The sequence below is a fragment of the Oncorhynchus gorbuscha genome, linkage group LG05 (genome assembly GCF_021184085.1).
Source record: "Oncorhynchus gorbuscha isolate QuinsamMale2020 ecotype Even-year linkage group LG05, OgorEven_v1.0, whole genome shotgun sequence".
Classification (NCBI taxonomy): Eukaryota; Metazoa; Chordata; class Actinopteri; order Salmoniformes; family Salmonidae; genus Oncorhynchus; species Oncorhynchus gorbuscha.
In genome coordinates, this window is record NC_060177.1 from 17,845,137 (window position 1) to 17,868,599 (window position 23,463).

Sequence of the window (23,463 nt, forward strand, 5' to 3'; positions counted from 1 at the left end):
TGAATAATGCATTTTATGAGTTGCCCTTGGCCGCCTTTTTCACTACTTGAGTATAATAGCTCAACTACAGAATTTTAATTTCGTCGCCCGTACTTTTGGGTAGTGACATTTCTGACAAATGCCAACCCACCTTGTGAAAGTACGCCGAGCGCCTCACACAGGGGAGCAGTGCGCAGAATCAATGATCACAGGTAGGCCAACGAGGCATATAATGTCTGTTGCCCAAAACTCATTTTCATCTGGATAATCGAATATTAAGCGAGTAAGGCGCTCAATATTACATTATGCCCCTGATGTTGAACACTCAAAGGCACATGAAGTAGCTCGCATGAAGGCTTCTTCAATATAAAGCCGTATTCACGTCATGCTAACCTAGGCGGAAGGTACCACAATGAATTAACACGAAGCTCCACGCAAATAATTTATTTTTATTTTAACTCGGAGGTCCCGATATTCCGACATGACATGAATGCGGCATAAATCCATATTCCAATGTCGATTGCCTAGTAAATGTCCCGTTCATCTCAGGTCGGAATCTCGGAAAATATCCGGAAGGTACCACAATGCGCATGAAGTTGCTCGCATGAAGGCTTCTTCAATATAAAGCCGTATTCACGCCATGCTAACCTAGGCGGAAAGTACCGCAATGAATTAACACGAATTCCACGCAAATCATTTATTTGAATTTGAACTCGGAGGTCCCGATATTCCGACATGATATGAATGCGGCATAAATCCATATTCCAATGTCTATTGCCTAGTCAATGTCCCGTTCATCTCAGGTCGGAATCTCGGAAAATATCCAACTTGCTTAAGCCACGTTTACTTGCTAGTTAGAACTCGGAAATGTAAGACTTGCTAACTGGTTGTATAAGGATGATCCCGAGTTTCCCACTTGGGGAGTATCAGAATCAACCAATAGTAAGCTCTAAACATGTCATGTCATACGTTCATTTGAACTCGGGAGGTTCCTAGTTCCGACTAGCACGTGAACGCGTCATACTCGTTGTAGAAAGATTGTTTCCCACATGAGAAGTATCGCATTATCAATCAGCAGTAAACTCTGCGCAAATAACTTACATTATTTTTTAACTCGGCGGTCCCGAGTTTCCCACATGAATTGAACGCTGCAAAAACCAAGGCCTAGATCGTAAATGAAATTATATTCACTTGGATACAGAGGAGCGCGCTTCAACGCAGCTGTGCGTGCGCTCCTATTTCCACAAAACAGACGGATTTCAAAGGATGGCTCTTTGATCGCCGACAAAGACTGGAGCATCCAAGTTTTATGGCCACCATTATTTCGAGGATTGGACATTCAGAGTTGTCCGATTTATACAACAGGAGGATTAAAAAGAACATAGAACAGGGCACGGTGCAGATTTGCGGAGGTAAACTTATTTTACAAAGTCAGGCTTTTAAGGAATATTTCGGGAACCGCTCTTTTCGACCAGCCTTTTCACATTTCCTAGGCCTACATAAAATACTGTAGGCTATATGTTTATGGTTATAAAATCAGCTATACAGCCTAATCTAATATTCTCAATTGCTTCTGTTTTCAGTAGTCTCTCTCTCCCCGCTCTCTCTCTATTGGCATAGGAAACATTTTTACATTGCAAAACCAAGTGTAATAGATCATAAACAAATGTGAAATAAACAATCAGAAATCAACAGTAAACATTACACTCACAAAAGTTTAAAAATGAAACAGACACTATCTCTCTCTCCATCTCACTCTCGCTCTCTCTCTCTCTCTCTCTCTCTCTCTCTCTCTCTCTCTCTCTCTCTCTCTCTCTCTCTCTCTCTCTCTCTCTCTCTCTCTCTCTCACACTCACACACACACACACACACCACACACACAGACAGACACACACACACACACACACACACACACACACACACACACACACACACACACACACACACACACACACACACACACACACACACACACACACACACACACACACACACACACACACACACACACACACACACACATACACTCCTTTCTCTTTCCAGAGCCACTCGTGAAGCCGACTGACAGGCTAGAATGAAAATGAGGCGGACACTTGGTCAAGAGTTCAGAGCAAACGCGTCCTTTTCAGGACACCTCTAAACTTGGATCATATCACCATGGGAGCTATTTGTATTGCAAGAGACTTTTGTTTGTTTTTGCTCTTGTTAAATACTCGCCAAAGTGCAGCTCTTCTAGAGAACCCAGGTACGTTTTATGAGTTTCAAAGACCGTTTTTACGCACGCTGTATAAGAGTGTTTGCGCCCATGTTGTTGTTTTCTAAGGATGTATAGTTTCCAGACTTTATTTTGTTTACATTATTATATTTTGCCCCCTCAGTATTGACTTCAGTTGTAGGAATTGGAACTTGATGGATTTCTTTTGTTTGTTTGCTTGCTTGTTTTTAATGGAGTCCTGTGTTTTTTCCTACCTACTAACTTGTTTTCAGGTAAAATTAATAACAAATGTACCGATGATAAGGAATGTGTCCTGACTTTTTTCTTAACTTTAACACTTTTGGGAATAATTCATCAGGTTCAATCGGATCAATGTTTTGTTAACTTTAGTACTCAGAACCTGGTGTATTAGACTTTTACCAATTTAACGTAAATTATTCAGTGTTGAATTGAATATTGGGGATTTAATGAGGGACACGTTAATCCCACAATCCTAATGTATATGACTAAAATACAGATTTTTGAGATTCATAGCGAAATGTTGTTCTGGTAACATTTTATGCCATAATGTGTACTTCAACTCCGGATCCATGCGCAGAAGGAAGTGATTTTTTATTTATATTTTTTTATTTATCCGTTATTTTACCAGGTAAATTGACTGAGAACACGTTCTCATTTGCAGCAACGACCTGGGGAATAGTTACAGGGGAGAGAAGGGGGATGAATGAGCCAATTGTAAACTGGAGATTATTAGGTGACCGTGATTGCTGTCACATTGATGCTATTTGTCAAAATACCCAAGTGCACGTGTTAAGTAGGCTTTAAAGGCGACGGTAGACATTGTGAAGGTTATTATCTCCTCTGTAATTCCTTGTTCCTTTCATCATTCATGTTTGTATTGGGATCATATGAGACATATTTTAATTCTTTGGACCAAGAGTTCCATGGATTACCAAGACAAGTTTCAATGACATTTTGATTATATATCATAAACCTTGGCATAATGTATGACTTTTATTTAAATGATGTGGTCCATTGTTTGAAAGGACCCTTTTCCGCTAAATGCTCAAATGGCAAACATTCATCGATCTTGACTTGACTCCCCTGTCTTAGACATTGATGAATGCGACATCGAGTACAATGGTGGCTGTGTACACGAATGTAACAACATACCAGGCAATTATCGTTGCACTTGCCATGATGGATTCAATTTAGCGCGCGATGGACATAATTGTCTAGGTAAGATACATTTCAAACTACAAGGTAAACAACATTTGATTTATTGAGTGTCTGACAATCATCCAGTTATTTCATTGTTCTGAGAAGTCATGTCCTGGCTCTGCCTGCAGATGTGGACGAATGTGTCTTCAACAATGGAGGGTGCCAGTATACATGTGTCAACACCATGGGGAGTTATGAGTGCAGCTGCAAAGAGGGCTTCTTCCTCAGTGACAACCAGCACACATGTATCCACCGCTCTGTGGGTGAGTACCCCTGAATACCTGCCCTGTGATGGCTTCCTACCCACCTTCAAATGTGTGTATGTATGTGTGTGTGTGTGTGTGTGTGTGTGTGTGTGTGTGTGTGTGTGTGTGTGTGTGTGTGTGTGTGTGTGTGTGTGTGTGTGTGTGTGTGTGTGTGTGTGTGTGTGTGTGTGTATTCGTGCGTGTGTGTGTGTACACATGTCTGTTGTGTCTCAGTCCATGCATGTTTCTGTATGTTTGTGTCTCAGTCTATGTGTGTGTGTATATTTTTCGTGTCAAGGTAGGCTACTAAGCCGTGTCAGGGGCACGACAGAGAATAATGGAGCTAATTCTCGAATGTTCACATACAAGAGTGTGATTGACAGCACAATGAGGGATCGGTCCCCTCTCTGGGGCATTATCTAGAGCAGTCGGGCTCCAAAGGGCCCATGCTGTGGGAAAAGGAGCCCCGTGTCCCAGAGAACAAAACAAGTTAATAACTGCAACACTTGGGCTTTGTGGCCTGTGTCTGACATTAGAATAAAGCTCTCACACGTATTGTTGTTTTATTCTCACTAAATTCAATGAAGAGATCCAAAGGTTCTTCACTACATTGGGTTTCCCTTGGAAAAGTTACGAATCCTACCAGCACATCCACTCAGCCGTTACAGCATAAGAATAAAGGATCTGCTCTCTACAGTGACCTGGGAAAAGGCCAATGATGGTATTAGGATAGAAGATAATAGTGTGATTCTGACTCCCATACACACTGAGTGTACAAAACATTATGGATATCTGCTCTTTCCATGACATACCAGGTGAATCCTATGATCCAGGTGAAAGCAACTCAACATTAGGAAGCTGTCCTTAATGTTTTGTAAACTCAGTGTATACAGTATTTAAACTCAGTTTTTCACAATTCCTGACATTTAATCCTAGTAACAATTCACTGTCTTAGGTCAGTTAGGATCACCAATTTATTTTAAGAATGTGAGATGTCAGAATACTAGTAGAGAGAATTATTTATTTCAGCTTTTCACATTCCCAGTGGGTCAGAAGTTTACATAGACTCAATTAGTATTTGGTAGCATTGCCATTAAATTGTTTAACTTGGGTCAAACATTTTGGGTAGTATTCCACAAGCGCCCCACAATATGTTGGGTGATTTTTGACCCATTCCTCCTGACAGAGCTGGTGTAATTGAGTCGGGTTTGTAGGCCTCCTTTTTCACACACACTTTTTCAGTTCTGCCCACAAATGTTCTATTGGATTGAGGTCAGGGCTTTGTGATGGCCACTCCAATACCTTGACTTTGTTGTCCTTAAGCCATTTTGACACAACTTTGGAAGTAGTCTTGGGCTCATTGTCCATTTGGAAGACCCATTTGAGATCAAGCTTTAACTTCCTGACTGATGTCTTGAGATGTTGCTTCAATATATCCACATACTTTTCCTCTCTCATGATGCTATCTCTTTTGTGAAGTGTACCAGTCCCTCCTGTGGCAAAGCACCCCCACAACATGATGCTGCCACCCCAATGCTTCATGGTTGGGATGATGTTCTTCGGCTTGCAAGCATCCCCCTTTTTCCTCCAAACATAATGATGGTCATTATGGCCAAACAGTTCTATTTTTGTTTCATCAGACCAGAGGACATTTCTCCAAAAAGTATGATCTTTGTCCCCATGTGCAGTTGCAAACCGGAGTCTGGCTTTTTTATTGCGGTTTTTGAGCAGTGGCTTCTTCCCTGCTGAGCGGCCTTTCAGGTTATGTCGATATAGGACTTGTTTTACTGTGGATATAGATACCTTTGTACCTGTTTCCTCCAGCATCTTCACAAGGTCCTTTGCTGTTGTTCTGGGATTGATTTTCACTTTTCGCACCAAAGTACATTCATCTCTAGGAGACAGAACACGTCTCCTTCCTGAGCGGTATGATGGCTGTGTGGTCCCATTGTGTTTATACTTGCGTACTATTGTTTGTATCGATGAACGTGGTACCTTCAGGCGTTTAGAAATTGCTCCCAAGGATGAACCTGACTTGTGGAGGTCTACAATTTTTTTCTGAGGTCTTGTCTGATTTCTTTTGATTTTCCCATGATGTCAAGCAAAGAGGCACTGAGTTTGAAGGTAGGCCTTGAAATACATCCACAGGTACACCTCTCTAGGAAGTGTTATTGTTGGGCCATGCCCCAAAGGGTTGTGGCAGATTTCTAGTCAGCGGGCTTCAATAATCTATCATCAGACATCATTGGTGTTGTGCCGTGTCAGTTGTTTTGCCTCTATATTTCATTACCATGTACGATATGTAACAACATGTGAATACACTGTTGTGAGTAGTGTAATTACAGTGTTATTACACAGGTATAGCAGCAACCTAATGTAAAGTGTTACCTCTCTTTCCCAGAGGGCCTTAGCTGTATGAATAAGGAGCATGGCTGTGCTCACATCTGCAAGGAGACACCCAAGGGAGGAGTGGCCTGCGAGTGCCGCCCAGGATTTGAGCTGGCCAAGAACCAAAGAGGCTGCATCTGTATGTGTGAGGTTTTGTGATTGATCGTATAGCTAGCTCAACCAAGAGTTTTGTTTAGATAATACATGAGTTGAACTTTGGAAGTGACCCAAGTTTTGTGTCATTGGCCTAGTGACTTGTAACCATGGTAACGGGGGCTGCCAGCACACCTGTGAGGACATGGAGCAGGGGCCCATCTGCAGGTGTCATGTGAGGTACACCCTGCACCCTGACGGCAGGTCCTGTGTAGGTAAGTGCTGACCAACCACATCCAGGCCTACTTACATACACCGTGCTTCTACACCTGCATTGCTTGCTGTTTGGGGCTTTAGGCTGGGTTTCTGTACAGCACTAAGTGACAGCTGATGTAAGAAGGGCTTTATAAATACATTTGATTTGATTTGGTACTTAACTTTAAGCATCTCCACATATGGCAAACCAGATTACCCAGTCAACAATGGTGAAATGGGCTGGATCCTCCTAGATATTTCCATCGGTACACTTCTTCATTCTCCTTTTTGTTACTCTCCCCCACCGAAACTCACCTGTTTAAATGATCACATCTTGAGCCTGTGGATGAAATGGCAATCCTTTTGAGGAGCTTGCCATCTCTCCTGACAGCGAGTGTGTATTTCTTCCATTTGCACCCGGTGGATATGATAAGCATCAGCCGTCAGATAGGAAGGAGACGTACAGTAGGCCTGTGGGTAGTATCTGTTTCTCCCGCGGCGCTACTGTGTGTGTGGGGTCCAGGATTATCACTGAGTTGTCTCCAGCTCCATCTCACAGTTCCATCTCCTGTCTTATCTGCCACACGCATAGACAGCCAAACTGCATGTCTCAGGTGTCACCATGCTTCTGGTTCCAGAGAGGAACACAGAAAAACATCCAGGGGACCACCAAGGTGTGCACTGGGCAATTCAGCTACTGTGCATCAGCAGACAGAACAGAACAGGAGGCAACTTGGTGCAAACCATTTTCTTAAATGTTGACCTGTGTTTATTTTAGTTAGACTAAAACACTGTGTATGTATCTACGTGTATTCTGTTGGTTAGGTTACTGACTGTTACTCACGTCACCCACTGTCTGTATTACAGAGCGGGACGAGACAACTACTGAGAGCTCTGATCACAACGCCACGTCCTTCACTGAGGTGGACAAACGTGTCAAACGCAGACTGCTCATGGGTAATAATTGTATAATTGCACAAATTCCACTGTTATTACCCATTGATACTTTTACAACACTAAAATAACAAAACCAAACAGACTCAGCTACTGAGAGGATTCTGTCAGTTGGACTATTTGAATGACTTTCGTTGCCATGGGTTACACTGCCAGGAATCAGCCAGAGGTGTTTTTCAGAGGGGAGAAGAGCAAGGCCCAGTAAACCAAGGCATTCCACAGGCTTTAGAGCAAACTGTGAAATGACTATGGACCCTCACTTTCTCACCGCCGATTCCTCCCCTGAAAAATATGCTTTTGTGACAGTGTGGTACATTTCACATGTTTTCCTTCCGTTTAGGATGGGGATGGCGTTGGGTTGCCCAATGTATAGCACTGTCAGTGATGGTGTGCTGTGTCAATGTTCACACCTAGTAAAACACTGTATTGACTGTATGTATGTGACTGGGTTGCTAGCTCAGTGTCTAGGACCACTGCTGTTGTTTACTCAATGTCTGTTGGTAGGGTTAAAAACCAGACTTTGGCAATAGCTCTGTAACGACAGTACATAATGTATAGGCATTTTATAACCTTTCATTCAGTATAGTACACAGCAGCAGCATGTTGACATTGAATCTATTCACTCTGGCCTTTCAGAGAACTGTGCGGTGAATAACGGGGGGTGTGACTCCACGTGTAAGGACACATCCACGGGGGTACGCTGCAGCTGCCCCGTGGGCTTCACTCTGCAGCCTGACGGGAAGACGTGCAAAGGTCAGACCAGCCGTCCACCAAGAACCTCAACTCCATCTCTATGTCTGAGTTACAAATGGCACTCTATTTCCTATTTAGTGCACTACTATTGACCTGGGCCCATAGGGCTCTGGTCAAAAGTCATGCACTTTATAGGGAATAGGTGCCATTTTGGAGGCAGGCCATCTTCATCTCCATCTCTTATTATTCAGTTCAATTTACTTTTATTTAACAAGCTTCACATCTCCCCTCCATAGGTATATGGACAGTAAAGCTAACATTTTTCATTTGGCTCTATACTCCAGCATTTTAGTTTTGAGATCAAATGTTTCATATGAGGCTACAGTACAGAATGTCAGGTTTATGTAACAAATGCCCTCCATGTGAAGAATTTGGACGAATACACTTACAGTGTATAAAAATAGTCAAAAGTTTAGTATTTGGTCCCATATTCCTTGCACGCAATGACTACATCAAGCTTGTGACTTCACAAACTGGTTGGATGCGATTGTAGTTTCTTTTGGTTGTGTTTTAGGTTATGTTTTGCCCAACAGGAACTGAATGGTTGAATGATGACTGGAGTAATTTTCTTTCTAAGTGAGTAAATAAGACGTTTCTGAATACTAAATGAATCCTGTTAATGCCATGATTAAGAAAAATCATGAAAGAATCATGAATAACGATGAGTGAGATCGTTCTTTCTGCCTCTGTAACTTTCTCACTCTTCTCACTCACTCTTCTCACCCCTAACCATCCATAATCATGGTAGTATCCACATGAATGTAGACGTGTTCAGAAACGTCTTCTATTCTTACTTACATTAAAAGTGACTCCAAAATGGCAGAAGATATTATTCACCATTCGGTTCCTATTGGGCAAAACATAACCCAAAAAACAACCAAAACATAACCTAAAACACAACCAAAACATAACCCAAAACACAACCAAAACATAACCTAAAACACAACCAAAACATAACCTAAAACACAACCAAAACATAACCTAAAACACACCCAAAACATAACCTAAAATACAACCAAAACATAACCTAAAACACAACCAAAACATAACCCAAAACACAACCCAAACATAACCCAAAACACAACCAAAACATAACCTAAAACACAACCAAAACATAACCTAAAACACAACCAAAACATAACCCAAAACACAACCAAAACATAACCCAAAACACAACCAAATCATAACCCAAAACACAACCAAAACATATCCCAAAACACAACCAAAACATAACCTAAAACACAACCAAAACATAACCCAAAACACAACCAAAACATAACCTAAAACACACCCAAAACATAACCTAAAACACAACCAAAACATAACCTAAAACACAACCAAAACATAACCCAAAACACAACCCAAACATAACCCAAAACACAACCAAAACATAACCTAAAACACAACCAAAACATAACCCAAAACACAACCAAAACATAACCCAAAACACAACCAAAACATAACCCAAAACACAACCAAAACATAACCCAAAACACAACCAAAACATAACCTAAAACACAACCAAAACAAACTGCAAAACTTGATGTAGTCATTGCGTGCAAGGAATATGAGACCAAATGCTAACCTTTTGATAACTTTAACACACTAAAAGTGATATACTTATGACTTATTTAAATGGGGGGACTAGATACATAAGAGCTTTCATTTCTAAACGGTGAAACAGATATGTATCGAAATACTCTCAAATAAAAGCTGACATTATGTACCGTCTCCTAAGTCTAGAGACATTAAAAATGGTTTCTCTGTCCAAATATATATGGAGGGGAGTGTATGTCTGTCTGAATAATAACAGTTTTATAATTTTCCTCTCACAGACAATAATGAGTGTGAGCTGCACAACGGCGGTTGCGACCACTTCTGCAGGAACACCATCGGCAGCTTTGAGTGTAACTGCTGGAAGGGCTTCAAGCTGCTTACTGACGAGCGCTCCTGTCAGGGTAGGCCTCTTCTCTTCACTCTCCTGCCAGGGTAGTCCTCTTCTCTTCACTCTCCTGTCAGGGTAGGCCTCTTCCCTTCACTCTCCTTCCAGGGTAGTCCTCTTCTCTTCACTCTCCTGTCAGGGTAGGCCTCTTCCCTTCACTCTCCTTCCAGGGTAGGCCTCTTCTCTTCACTCTCCTTCCAGGGTAGGCCTCTTCTCTTCACTCTCCTGCCTGTCTACCCTACATCTGGGGAAGGGGCTGGGACAGCACAGTATACTGAGCTGTTGTTCTGTGTAGGTGCTGCTTGGAAGATAAGACAGAGAGGGTGGGAGGCTGAACGGTTTGCCAGTATTGACTTGAAGGATTCCTCTGAAGATCCTTAGCATGTGCTAGTTTAAAGCTTAACATTTAGTACAAACTGATTTCATCCCTCTGAAACAACCTGTCATTAAGATGCTGCTGTCTCTACCATTAATTATCAAAAGACAATGCCACAATTCATCACCTAGTGATACCATGCTGTACCATTTAAAACCCCAATTTCTACTACCTTAAATTGAAAAAGAATATCCCTCTGCTTTTAATGACAGATATAGACGAGTGTTATTTCGAAAGGACATGTGGTCACACGTGTGTGAACTCCCCTGGTGGTTTTGAGTGTGTTTGCAACAAAGGGTACACCCTGTATGGACTGGCCCACTGTGGAGGTAAGACTATAAAACTAATGCTTATGGGGTATTATACTTATGGTATGGGGAAAGGGCTTTGACACCATTCTGAATAGTTCATGTTTGGGTTTTCTATAGACTAATGTGTATAGGGTTTTATGCTTATGGGGAAAGGGCTTTGACACCATTCTGAATAGTTCATGTTTGGGTTTTCTATAGACTAATGTGTATAGGGTTTTATGCTTATGGGGAAAGGGCTTTGACACCATTCTGAATAGTTCATGTTTGGGTTTTCTATAAACTAATGTGTATAGGGTTTTATGCTTATGGGGAAAGGGCTTTGACACCATTCTGAATAGTTCATGTTTGGGTTTTCTATAAACTAATGTGTATAGGGTATTATGCTTATGGTGAAAGGGCTTTGGTACCATCTATACCATTTCACACCCTTCTGAATAGTTCATTGTGGTGTTTTTAGTAGTTTTTGCAGAAACAATAATGGATGCTTTGTGAATGAGGTGAGGTGAGAGATGCTGCGAATAACATATGGATGTTTTCCCTGTTTTCTTCTCAGACATAAATGAGTGCAGTGTGAACAACGGAGGTTGTGAGCAGGGTTGTGAGAACACCATGGGTGGGTTTGAGTGTGACTGCCACCCTGGTTATAAGCTACATTGGAACAAAAAAGACTGTATCGGTAAGACAGTGCCCCTTCAGGCCTGGGGGGCTCTAGAAGGTTTGGGGTGGGTACTCCCTGAGTTGTCCCTTAGGGAGTGTTTGACATAAAATCAGTGGTTGTATACCACATGTATGTTGTGAAACTTTTGGGGACTAAAACAGGAGATACTTTTGAGTTATTTTCTTCTCTTTGTCTTTACTGCTCTGTCTTTCTCTCTGGTCTTTGGTTGTAAACCGAGGACAAAAACAGAATTAAGGCAATTGCTGCTGTTCCCATTGTCTTCTTGTCTCCTTGGATAGGTTTCACTCTGTTCCCACAATTTCTCACAACTTCTACCCTCGTCCCGTCCATCCGTCCGTCCGTCCGTCCGTCCGTCCGTCTGTCCGTCTGTCTGTCTGTCTGTCTGTCTGTCTGTCTGTCTGTCTGTCTGTCTGTCTGTCTGTCTGTCTGTCTGTCTGTCTGTCTGTCTGTCTGTCTGTCTGTCTGTCTGTCTGTCTGTCTGTCTGTCTGTCTGTCTGTCTGTCTGTCTGTCTGTCTGTCTGTCTGTCTGTCTGTCTGTCTGTCTACCACGGTCCAAGTCTGCTCTTCACCTGTGAGTTTGTTATGGTTTCCATCTAGAGGCAGAGGGTTTCCCAGCAACAAAGCCCCCCTCTAAACCGACCTTAAACTGCAGCAGGCAGGAGGGAGGTGACCGCTGCTACCTGACCTGCCAGTCCCAGGTCCACATCACCAGTGGTGAGTTATCAGTTACTACTACTACTATTGGACTGCATCCCAAATGGCACCCCATTCGCTTTAAATTACACAACTTTTGTCCAGGGCCCACATGGCTCTGGTCAAGGGTAGTGCCCTATACAGGAAATAGGGTACAATTTGGGACACAAATTGAGTTACTACTACTATCAGTCTGCAGAGCAGCGCTGTCTCATGTTCCAGCACCCATCTGTTTGCTTTTGGCGACCAGGCCTTTTGTGGCTCTGCCTTTTGTCTTTGGTGGCCTGTCTCATGCCCCTGTGTGCGTTTACAGGGACGGAGGATTCTTATACAGTGACCTGTGGAATGCCTCTGCCCTGCTTGGCTGGAGCACAAAGGAATGGAAGTGGCTCGTATTGCTTGGGCAAGTACACACCATCACAGGTCTGCATCAGCCTCTGTCACTCCAGCCTGACCTAAACAACCAGAAACACAACATATAAAGACAAAACAACGTCATACCAAATCAAGTCTTCAGTATTCACATTTTCATTTACAGACATATGGAAGTCAAGGGATTTTTCATTTTTATCAAAGGTTAACAATTTGCTATTATTTCCTTTGTACCGTAGGACCAGAAATGTCAAGTGTCCTGCGAATTAAGACCACAGCCACTTTTAAGTCTGGCACAGGAATGTGCAACTTGAAACGTAGTCAAGAGAGACTGAAGGAGAGCCTGAACGCAGCTCACTCAGGTACAGAGGCTTCTAACAAGTCCAACAGCTCCTCATTCATTAAAACAATGCAGATTAACCTGGCACTGCCTACATATCATGCAACAAACTTGATAACAGGAACCTGACCTCGAGGCTGCTTAGATGAAAGTAAATGGAGAGTGAGCTAAATATGAAAGAAATACGTGGGGGGTGCGGTCTGAAATGTTTTTATTGTCTCAGCACTGCACATTGTCTGGCAGTGACAAGGGGAAATGTAATTAGCTATAGCATGCCTTTCAGTTGGGCCCTACCTAGCCATCAATCAAACGCAGTTCCGATTGTTGGATGCATTTCTTTCATCAATGGGTTCCGGCATGGTGTTCAAATAAAAAGGGAGCTTTTCCCATTCTCCTCTCGTTATCCCCCTGTCCAAAGGCAACAAAAAGAGCAGGGGGGAAAGAGTGCATGTTTAACCGGATACACAGAGATGTCACTGCTTTTTAAAGAATGATTAGAAACATCAGTACTTGAACATCAGTACTTGGCTCCCGAGTGGCACAGCGGTCTAAGGCTCTGGATCTCAGTGCATGAGGCATCACTACAGACCCTTGTTCGATCCCTAGCTGTATCACAACCAGCCGTGATCGGGAGTCCAAAATGGCGTTGCACAATTGGCCCAGCGTTGTCTGGGTTAGGGGAGGATTTGGCCAGGGTAGGCCGTCATTGTAAAATAAGAATTTGTTCTTAACTGACTTACCTACTTAAATAAAGGTAAAAAAAAACACAAAGGATATAATCTCCTTAAATTGAAGTGTGATGACATTGCAGTTAAGTTATATCCTACTACAGTTATAGTTATTCAGGAACATGTGTGATTATCTCTGTGCATGCATGTGTGTGTGTGTGTTTGTCTCCGTGCATGCATGTGTGTTTGTCGCCGTGCATGCATGTGTGTTTGTGTGTGTTTGTCTCCGTGCATGCATGTGTGTGTGTGTGTGTGTGTGTGTGTTTGTCTCCGTGCATGCATATGTGTTTGTCGCCGTGCATGCATGTGTGTTTGTGTGTGTTTGTCTCCGTGCATGCATGTGTGTGTGTGTGTGTGTTTGTCTCCGTGCATGCATGTGTGTTTGTGTGTGTTTGTCTCCGTGCATGCATGTGTGTGTGTGTGGGTGTGTGTGTGTGTTTGTCTCCGTGCATGCATGTGTGTTTGTCGCCGTGCATGCATGTGTGTTTGTGTGTGTTTGTCTCCGTGCATGCATGTGTGTGTGTGTGTGTGTTTGTCTCCGTGCATGCATGTGTGTTTGTCGCCGTGCATGCAAGTGTGTTTGTGTGTGTTTGTCTCCGTGCATGCATGCGTGTGTGTGTGTGTTTGTCTCTGTGCATGCATGTGTGTGTGTGTTTGTCTCCGTGCATGCATGTGTGTTTGTGTGTGTTTGTCTCCGTGCATGCATGTGTGTTTGTGTGTGTTTGTCTCTGTGCATGCATGTGTGTGTGTGTGTGTGTGTTTGTCGCCGTGCATGCATGTGTGTTTGTCGCCGTGCATGCATGTGTTTGTGCGTATCCATGTCCTGTGTGGCTGGTCGTGTCCACAGACAGCAGGTCCCCCTTCACGGAGAACGTCCAGTTCAGCTATGTGCGCTTGCGCTGCAGCTCGTCTGGCCCCCGGATGCGGAGCCGCCACGGCAGGAAGGCGGGTTACGAGGAGGAGGGCTCTTCCATCACGGCTGAGTTTGAGTTGGATGTGAACCTAGAGGAGGTAACAGGTTGGTCTCTCTGCCCTGCCCTGCTGTGACCCCAGTCCTCTGGCTGACACTCTGCTTCCTGTTTCTCTCTCTGCTCTTGCTTTTAATCACTTAACAAGCCAAACATGTTAAAGTATCTCCTGTTTTGACGTGGTGTTTTGAGGTGGTGGGATCTTTGGGGAAGGTGTAGGTTTGGAGGTTTCTCTTCTATTCTGAGGGAGCAAGTGGTTGATCAAATGTTCTGGTGTCTGTGTGTTGGAATGGATATGCACACAAGTGTGTGTGTCTGTCTATTTTAGTACCGGTATGTGTGTGTGGTTTTGTTTGAGTTTTTATTGTTGTCTCATTGCGTTGCAAGGACAGTTTTGGTATCTGGTGTTTCTCTCAGCAGAGAACTGTGACCTGGGCTGTGTGCGCCGGCGCTCAGAGAAGAGGCTGAGGAAGACTATCCGTACCCTGAGGAAGTCCATCCACCGGGAGCAGTTCCACCTCCACTTCGCTGGCTCGAACTACGAGCTGGCCAAGAGGCTGGCGCGGCCGGTGGACCTGCCGGAACACTGTGGGAAAGGACAAGTGCTGGTGGACAGGAAATGTGGTGAGTGAGCATCTTGAGTGTTCTGAGTATCATAAGATATAGGTATATATGTATGTATAAAATTAGTCGCATCTTGAGCATCTACCTGTATCTGTTTCTGCCTGTTTCTGAGCCACCCCTGGAGTCTAGTCCTGGCTCCCACACAGAGCAGCTCATAGTCATAGCCATGCCAGTAAGATATATTTAGACAGGTTGGTTTAATGATTGGATTTGGAGCAGGTGTCGGGCCAGATTACTGCCATATTTGGGTGCAGACATGCTGTAATGAGCTGGTATGCGGAGAAAAGAGAGCCTGTTGTTGGCTGCCTTGCAGAGCGAGGACATCTTCCAGCATCTCCGTGGGATAAAGTGCAACAGAAGGTGTGATGGTAGCCGCTAGCTTTTGCTGTTGTTGCCGCTGGTCCTATTTCGTTTCACAGCCATAATGGAGGAAAATTCCATTAGCTTTAATGGCACCTTGTCAACATCAGCAGTGGAAAGGAGTTGGCATGTGTTTTCTCTGGCGGAGGGGAGGGGAGCAGAGAGCTGCGTGGCCCCAGTTCAGGGCCTCACAGTAAGCATAGTAAGCCTACTGCCTGCTGCTGCATTTGCATTCTGCCTGTCTGTCTCAGTGTGGTCAGTAGAAGACGGTCAGTTTTCTGTCCATGATTGGTCTTCTACCTCTAAACGCCCTGTTTGAATCTGACCCAAGCCACCATATTTAAGGGGTCTGAAGACTATTGTCGACCGACCTCTCAAAGTTGTTCTAGCCTGCCTCTGTCTTGATCCAGAGCTCTCCTCTCTTTCCCCCCATCCTTATTGAGGTTGAGTGGGTGAGGATGGAGGAAGTTGAGGGGGTGAGGATGGAGGGGGTTGAGTGGGTGAGGATGGAGGGGGTTGAGTGGGGGAAGGATGGTGTTTGATCCATTCTGGTTCTTAGAGCATTTTAAGAATAAAGACTGCCCATAGCTGTTTAAATGTATTGATTTTCACACGAGGCAAAAATCATGAAACTTAATCATCTTTGGCAGAAATGTCTAATTGTTTTACAAACCAAGCATCTCTTAATCCAAGGTATCCCCAGCAAAGAGGACTCTCACTGGTGTCTGTTTTTTTTTCTGCCCCCAAATAACAGGAGACTAATGTTTTGTGCTGGATTCAAATGACCCTTAGATGTTGATTTAGCTTTGTAGCTTTGTTGCTTGTTGTTTTTATGTTTCAAATTAGCTACTTACCTCATAAGTAAATCTTAAGTCTTAAAAAAAAACAGGAGAGTAGAGTTACCAGAGTGTAGGATTCCCACACTGCAGTTAGTTTCAGATGATCATTAAGCAGACCAGTGGACAGGCAGGGGTGTAGACATGTAATTTGGAAGTGGGGCTGAAAGGGAGCCGTAACCCCCAGCTCTATAAAGGAGCAACATTTTTCCCTCCACCCCTGGCTTAGCTCACTAAGTGCAGTTTAACCCTTTCAGTTCTCACTGCTTCAGTGGGGAGAGAAATCCTCCACAACAACACGGCCTCAGCCTCACTAATACTGAGAGAAAAGCAATGCCTTCTTATTCCTGACTTTTAAAATATCTAGCGCTCTTTCTCTCAAACCAAATTGTGAAAGTTTTGAATCACATTATAAAGTACACGGCAGTACTCCAATAAACCAACCTATGAAATATCCCATATCAGATTTTTCTTTTCATTCTAAGTCATTCATGATTGATCAACAACATTTACATTTCCGTATGCCTCAACCCGGTATAAGAATCTGTTGGACTTTAGTTTCTGCCAGTGTGTAGTGTACACGTATTCTCCTGATCTCTGTTACGTAAAATAGTGCATGTTCGTTTTAACATGGGAGATGATTAGGAAGTGCTGTTGATTCAAGCTGGGAGTTTGAGTGCTTATATCCCCCCTCAGTCAGGGCCACTCTGCATGACCCCAGCCACTAAACTGCTGCAGAGAATTGACTTCAGCGACACCATGGGAATGAATTAGCATCAGCTGTTTGGGCCTCTGCTTGATAGGTGCAAGAAGTGATTGGGGCAGGCAGGATGGGTGGATTCAGAACTCTGACCCCTTTTATTGGGTTCAGCTCCTTACCATTGTGATACCATAGTGTTTGCCTATGTCATCAAATACTTGAATAGAGGTGAAAGGTCTTTTAAACCTCTTTGGGGCCATCATTTTGAGGACTCTATAGAAGTGCCTCTGCATTTGAAAGGCTTCAAGGTTTTTTCTCTCTCTCACTCTTCTCTTCTCTTCTCTCGCTCTCTCCATCAAATAAAAGCTGGTGGAGACAACGAGACGGTGGCTCCTCATGGTCATTCAGGATAAACAAAAGGCAGAAAAAATTAACTGCTCTTGAGAGAATGACATTTTCTTTCACTTAAGGAAAATCAAGCTGCTGAGGCACATATAATGGATGTGTGTTAAAGGCTTTGTGTGTTCCTCATTAACTCATTATGGATGGTTATCTCCTGAAAAGCTCTTCTTTCTTAGATTGTCCTGAGGGATATTTTTTTATGAAAACGCAAAATGGTTTCACTTCACTGCTCTCGGTTCAGTGAGATGATTAGATGTCATTTCCCCCTTTAAGAAGTTCTTGACATCACCAGACACACAATAATTCAAACATAAATTAGAGACGTTGTTCTACAAAGTAAAACATGAAAAGGGGAAATGAAAGCTGATGGTGTGCATCCCTGTAATCAGGCTTTGCACGCTCTTGTGAGATAACAGACAAACACTCATTTTGACTGGCTCTGTGTGTGCTTTGGTAGAGGTGAGGGTGCTTAGGATGGTATGTAGAGTTCTTTCCCCAATGCACACCGGTGTTATGTGAAGTGTAAGAGCTTGTTTGATGTGGGACACAAAGGCATCTGGTGAGCAGCTCAGTGCTCTTATGACTTTATTTTTGCATAGGTGCATCAGGTTGATTTGCAATGCCCTTTTAACAGTGGTGGGCTTGAATGCCAGAGTGTGTGTGTGTGTGTGTGTGTGTGTGTGTGTGTGTGTGTGTGTGTGTGTGTGTGTGTGTGTGTGTGTGTGTGTGTGTGTGTGTGTGTGTGTGTGTGTGTGTGTGTGTGTGTGTGTGTGTGTGTGTGTGTGTGTGTGTGTGTGTGTGTGTGTGTGTATTATCTAGCCAATCTGCCTCATTCTTCTACCTTTTGCCAGTGAGCTGCACTGTTGGAACGTACTATGACAGGGATCAGGGAAGGTGTGTTCTGTGTCCAGCTGGAATGTACCAAGATGAAGAGGGGAAGAATTCTTGTGAGGCCTGCCCAGGGCCAGAGGTGAGAGGAAGCCCCAGGTCGGTTGGGGCGTGGAATATCTCTGAGTGTGGAGGTAAGGCTCAAGAGTTGAGGATATGAGTAATCATATGTATCCTAACTGTGCACCAGACAGGAGATGTGAGTCACCTTAGATACTTACTTACTCAACTATCATAATCATAAAGATAACTGCAGCAAAATACACTGAGCTCCATCAAAGACCTTGGCATAGTTTTCCCTCATGGTTTGATCTTTTAAAAAAGTGATCTTTAATCTAGTCTCCCAGTCAGAATCACATCCTGTTATGAGTATATATGAAATACACAGGAAGGAGTGATACCCTGATCAAAATCTCCCCACAGGCAGATGTTCTGCTTTGTATAAAGTCGTGTAAGCCTCGGAACATTCAAGCCCTGTTTGAATTAAACTGCCACACCCGGCCCCTGCCCACTCCTGAATAAAGAGAAGAAGGGGCCACCATGTTTTCACCCCCCCCAAACACTGTTATCACAGCCTATTTGTGGCTAAGCCACAGATCCCATCTCCTGCTTTCCCCACCAATAGACTAAACAAAAAAGAGCTATGGGGAGAGACAGTTTGTTCAAGTCAGTCAGGAGATATGAGAGAGGTTGTTCCATGGTAGATAATGTCCTTGCGTTACATCACTCCACTGACATCTGCTCTCCTGGCCTTAGTCTTATTGTGGTAGAGTGCTCGTCTTCAAGTCACTCTGGATAAGAGTGTCTGTCTGCTAAATGACCACATGTACGATGGGAATGTTGCTTTGAGCAGACTGAGTGAAACAAGTGTCCCTCTGACCAATCCTCTGTTGTTTTCCCAGGTCAATGTCCCCCTGGTCAGTTCTCCCATGATGGCTTCATCCCTTGTCTGCCCTGTCCCCTGGGTACCTACCAGCCAGAGATGGGGCGCACTTCCTGTTTCCACTGTGGAGGAAACCTGGTCACCAAACACAATGGTGCCGTGTCCTTCCAGGAGTGTGAGACCAAAGGTGAGGGGTCAGCTTATCCATCCCATTTAGTTATGCCTGTAAAGTCTGGGGGTGCGTCCCAAATTGCACCCTATTTCCTACATAATTCATTACTTTTGACCAGAGCCCTATGGACCCTGGTTAAAGTAGTGCACTATATAGGGAATGGGGTGTCATTTGGAAGACTCTGGATCTTTAAGGCAACTCCCCTGGAGTTTCTGTTTTATGGAAATATACTACATGGTTTATGTTATTGTATGTTGGTGTTTGAGAGGTGCTAAATTGTGGTACACTCCATTCTGCTCCTGTAGTCCAGTGTTCACCGGGACATTACTACAACACCAGCACACACCGCTGTATTCGTTGTCCCATGGCGACGTATCAGATGGAGTTTGGTCAGAATTACTGCATCTCCTGCCCAGGAAATACCACCACCGACTTTGATGGCTCCACCAACATCATGCAGTGCAAAAGTATGTATGTTCACACAATAGTTGTCTGTGTGTGCGTACGTTTTTGCGTGAATGTGTATGTATTTGTGTGTTAATGGCTTCACACTTTAAATGTATTTAATGGCTACACACAGAGTAAACTAAAACTACATGCAGGTTTCTCTACTGTGCTCAAATAAATATTGCTCCTGTCCTGCTTTGGGATGCTACTGTAGATAATTAGCGTCGCAGCACCAAGGCAGCATAAACTATTTGACACTATCCTGTCACCTCACAGACAGACACTGTGGTGGAGAGATGGGAGATTTCACTGGCTACATCGAGTCTCCCAACTACCCAGGGAACTACCCAGCCAACATCGAGTGCACCTGGACCATCAACCCACCGCCCAAGCGCAGAATCCTCATCGTGGTCCCAGAGATCTTCCTCCCCATCGAGGATGAGTGTGGAGACTACCTGGTCATGAGAAAGAGCTGTGAGTGTTTGTTTTTCTGTGTGTGCGTGCATGCATGCGTCTGTCTTTTCTGTGTGTCGTGTTGGAGGTTAGAGCTTGTTAGGTGACTGGGTGTTATCATGGTGCTACAGTATTAATGAGATTTCACTGCAGGTGACCAGATGTTGGTGATGAATGTCTTAAAGAATTATAAGATGGTGGCAGTGTTGGTAGGATGTTCTGCATAATAGGATAGCACCTCTTAGAGATCATGGGGGTTACTATGGGCTTCTAATAGACCATTAGATCTAGCCACTTTTAGAGTAATGAATGGTGCTAGTGTTTGATTTGTCATAATGTGACCATATCCTCAATTCACAGCTCTCTCCAACTCTGTGACGACCTATGAGACCTGCCAGACCTATGAACGGCCTATTGCCTTCACCTCCCGCTCCAAGAGGCTGTGGATACAGTTTAAATCGAATGAAGGGAACAGTGGGAAGGGCTTCCAAGTCCCTTATGTGACCTATGACGGTAAGAGACATCCTTAATGGTGGAAATATTGACATTTCATTTACACATGCTTAAATACAATAGATCAAGTGTCTGTGAAATGTAATTTTTGGCGAATTAAGTCTGGATATATATCACCTACTTCCAATTGCACAAATAATATAGAAATATACTCTTGGGTATGTTCATATATTATATATGTTTCAGAGGACTACCAGGAACTCATCGAAGACATAGTCAGAGATGGAAGATTATATGCCTCTGAAAATCACCAAGAAATTCTCAAGGTAAAGATTTCATGTATTTCCTGTGAAAAAAGCTTTTGTCTGCCATATACTACCCTCTTGTGGACACAATAAGAAATTCAGGATGCAAACTTCACTTGAGCACCAACTAAAAATGTCAGATGATTGCTGGCTCTGTCTCAGATTGAATTTTAGTCTGTACTAATTTTTGGTTTACATTCTCTTCACAGGACAAGAAGCTTATGAAGGCACTGTTTGATGTATTGGCCCACCCACAGAACTTCTTCAACTACACAGCACAGGAGTCAAGAGAAATGTTCCCCAAATCCTTCATCCGATTTCTACGTTCTAAGGTCTTGAGATTCCTTCGCCCTTAAGAAGGCACTATCATCAAGTTGCTTCGTGGATATCTCGGATACTCCCGAGAAAAGAGTCCTTTACTTCTCCTGTCTGTACAGAGACTGACTGAGGCTAGAGTTGACTAAGAGAGATGGCTTCAGACACTTTCTTCAAATGGACTTCAATTGGACCTTCTGGGAATAGGTGGGTAGTGGACTGTCATGGTGCAGACAAGTGGCAGCTCCCGCTATCACATCTGGTCTACATTCTAGAGCTAAGTTTTTTGTTCTTCGATACCACATCTATCTCTGATTCTTCCATACACTCCTGTATGTGAGCATTGCAACGTTTAGACAGACTTTTCCTTTTGATTTTAAACTTTAATTCTCAGGAATAATGCTTGAAGTGGTAAGCTGATTTAATTGTTAGCATTTAAATTCATGAAAGCTTTGATTTTCATAATGGTGTAACAACAACATCTTGAAAATAATTATGGTAAATGGAACTTTCACCAATAGTGTAGAAAGCGGATGAGAAAAGACTCATTATGTATAAAAAGTTAACTGAGGTTTATGCTAAATGTCAACCGCATAGTGTATACCTATAACATACATTATTAAAGTCATGTTTCACATTTAGATCAGAATTGTTGACAGAAATATGCCTGAATATGAGAAAAGAATATAGCACAAATGTGACCTTATGGTGGGAACTTTAAAGCACTACAAAGAATGTAGTGATACCACAAAATAAATGATCCTTATGAATGTATTGTATATTGTGTAAAAAGTATTAAATGAAAATGTTAACGTATTGTAGTTAACTGCATTCCTGACACGGGTGCAGTATCGACACATCCCCTCACAACCTGTATTATCGCTGCCTCAAATTAATGTTAGCGTTTTCCACTGTCCTGAAAACATGGTTTTACTTAATAAATGACCAGACAGTGAATATTCCATGCCACTGGGCTTTGAGAGAACAACAAATGCTCATAGATCAAGACTAGATCTTCACTATGATCATTCAGATACCAAAGACTACATTTCACTACTCATAGAAGTGAGATTATTGAGTGGTGTGACTAGAAATGTAGAGCAATATGAGGGGGATCAGGTGAGATTATACATTCCAGATATGGAATGAGAGGTCTGTGAAATAGAATTGCTCCATTCACTTATGACTTAGCAAATACATGTATGTCTATATTTAATTTTGTACATATAACATGTTGTAAATAAATCAAATAAACATAATATTGTGCTTTTGCTTTATTTCTTTTGCTTTCTGATATGATATTTTCAATATAAGCAACAACATTGTCCAAATCAAAATAATACACTAATTATTTCGTTTTTTATATAGGCTCTATAATATGAGTTATTGTGTTCAGTTAGTTCTAATTGTTTTTGCTCTTGAATTAAACAAATATATTGCCTGCCACGCTGTCACCTATTGTAATTCCTAAAAATTCATTATATTTATGATTATATTTTCAGCGCTGTATCAAAGACATTGGGAAATTAGAGACACTGTAAGAAAACAGAAGGGTTAGTGCTATTCGGCGTCCTTGGGACGTCCCTACCCCTACACTTAACCTAGTCTCGCGTTGCCGGAAGCCTGGTTCGCGATGAGGCTACCCTAACCAAAGATTTGTATAATTTAACCAAAACCACAGCCTGTCGTTTCCAATTGGAACAAATTAGTAATAGCGGGGGGAATAAGCAAGGAGTTGTCCATAGCCAAGCACGAGTTAGGGAGATCATATTGACCTCTGCATATTTCCGTTAGGGAACGCAAGTGCGCAATAACTCAATTCACATTTGCAGTCCTAAACGATACGGGTTCTTACAACAATGGCAATGGCTAAAGTCTGCATAACATATTTTAAGTTTTGGAACATAAAACTGTATTGAGATAACATGTTTAATCGATGAGAAAATGTGCAGATCTCATCACATGTATAAATCCGGTGAAATATCTGTCTCATTGTTCTATCTGTGCCTTAACCTTTTACATTTCAACTTTATAAAGATAAATAGTAATGACGTCTTTTTGTCGGCACTAACTCCGCCATGGTTCGTCGTATGGTTGTTTGATAAACGCCAAA

General features: G+C 42.9%; 1 protein-coding gene across 3 annotated transcripts; it reads left to right on the plus strand.

The window, feature by feature from the left end:
- Positions 1-2,049: 2,049 nt before the first annotated feature.
- On the plus strand, positions 2,050-22,595 carry LOC124035601 (signal peptide, CUB and EGF-like domain-containing protein 2). Of its 3 annotated transcripts, none has more exons than XM_046349114.1 (22): positions 2,050-2,224; positions 3,308-3,433; positions 3,544-3,678; positions 6,062-6,187; positions 6,300-6,416; positions 7,264-7,353; positions 7,987-8,103; positions 9,939-10,061; positions 10,634-10,750; positions 11,286-11,408; positions 12,009-12,125; positions 12,418-12,507; positions 12,716-12,838; positions 14,392-14,562; positions 14,930-15,136; positions 18,286-18,456; positions 19,225-19,392; positions 19,683-19,844; positions 20,101-20,298; positions 20,638-20,790; positions 20,977-21,056; positions 21,245-22,595. In XM_046349114.1, the coding sequence occupies exons 1-22, from the start codon at positions 2,137-2,139 to the stop codon at positions 21,389-21,391; spliced, it is 2,949 nt and encodes a 982-aa protein (XP_046205070.1). In that variant the 5' UTR covers positions 2,050-2,136; the 3' UTR covers positions 21,392-22,595. The 3 variants fall into 3 exon arrangements, with proteins under 3 accessions (XP_046205070.1, XP_046205071.1, XP_046205072.1); XM_046349115.1 differs by having other exon boundaries at positions 14,933-15,136; XM_046349116.1 differs by lacking the exons at positions 12,009-12,125; positions 12,418-12,507; positions 12,716-12,838; positions 14,392-14,562.
- The last annotated feature ends 868 nt before the right edge of the window (positions 22,596-23,463 follow it).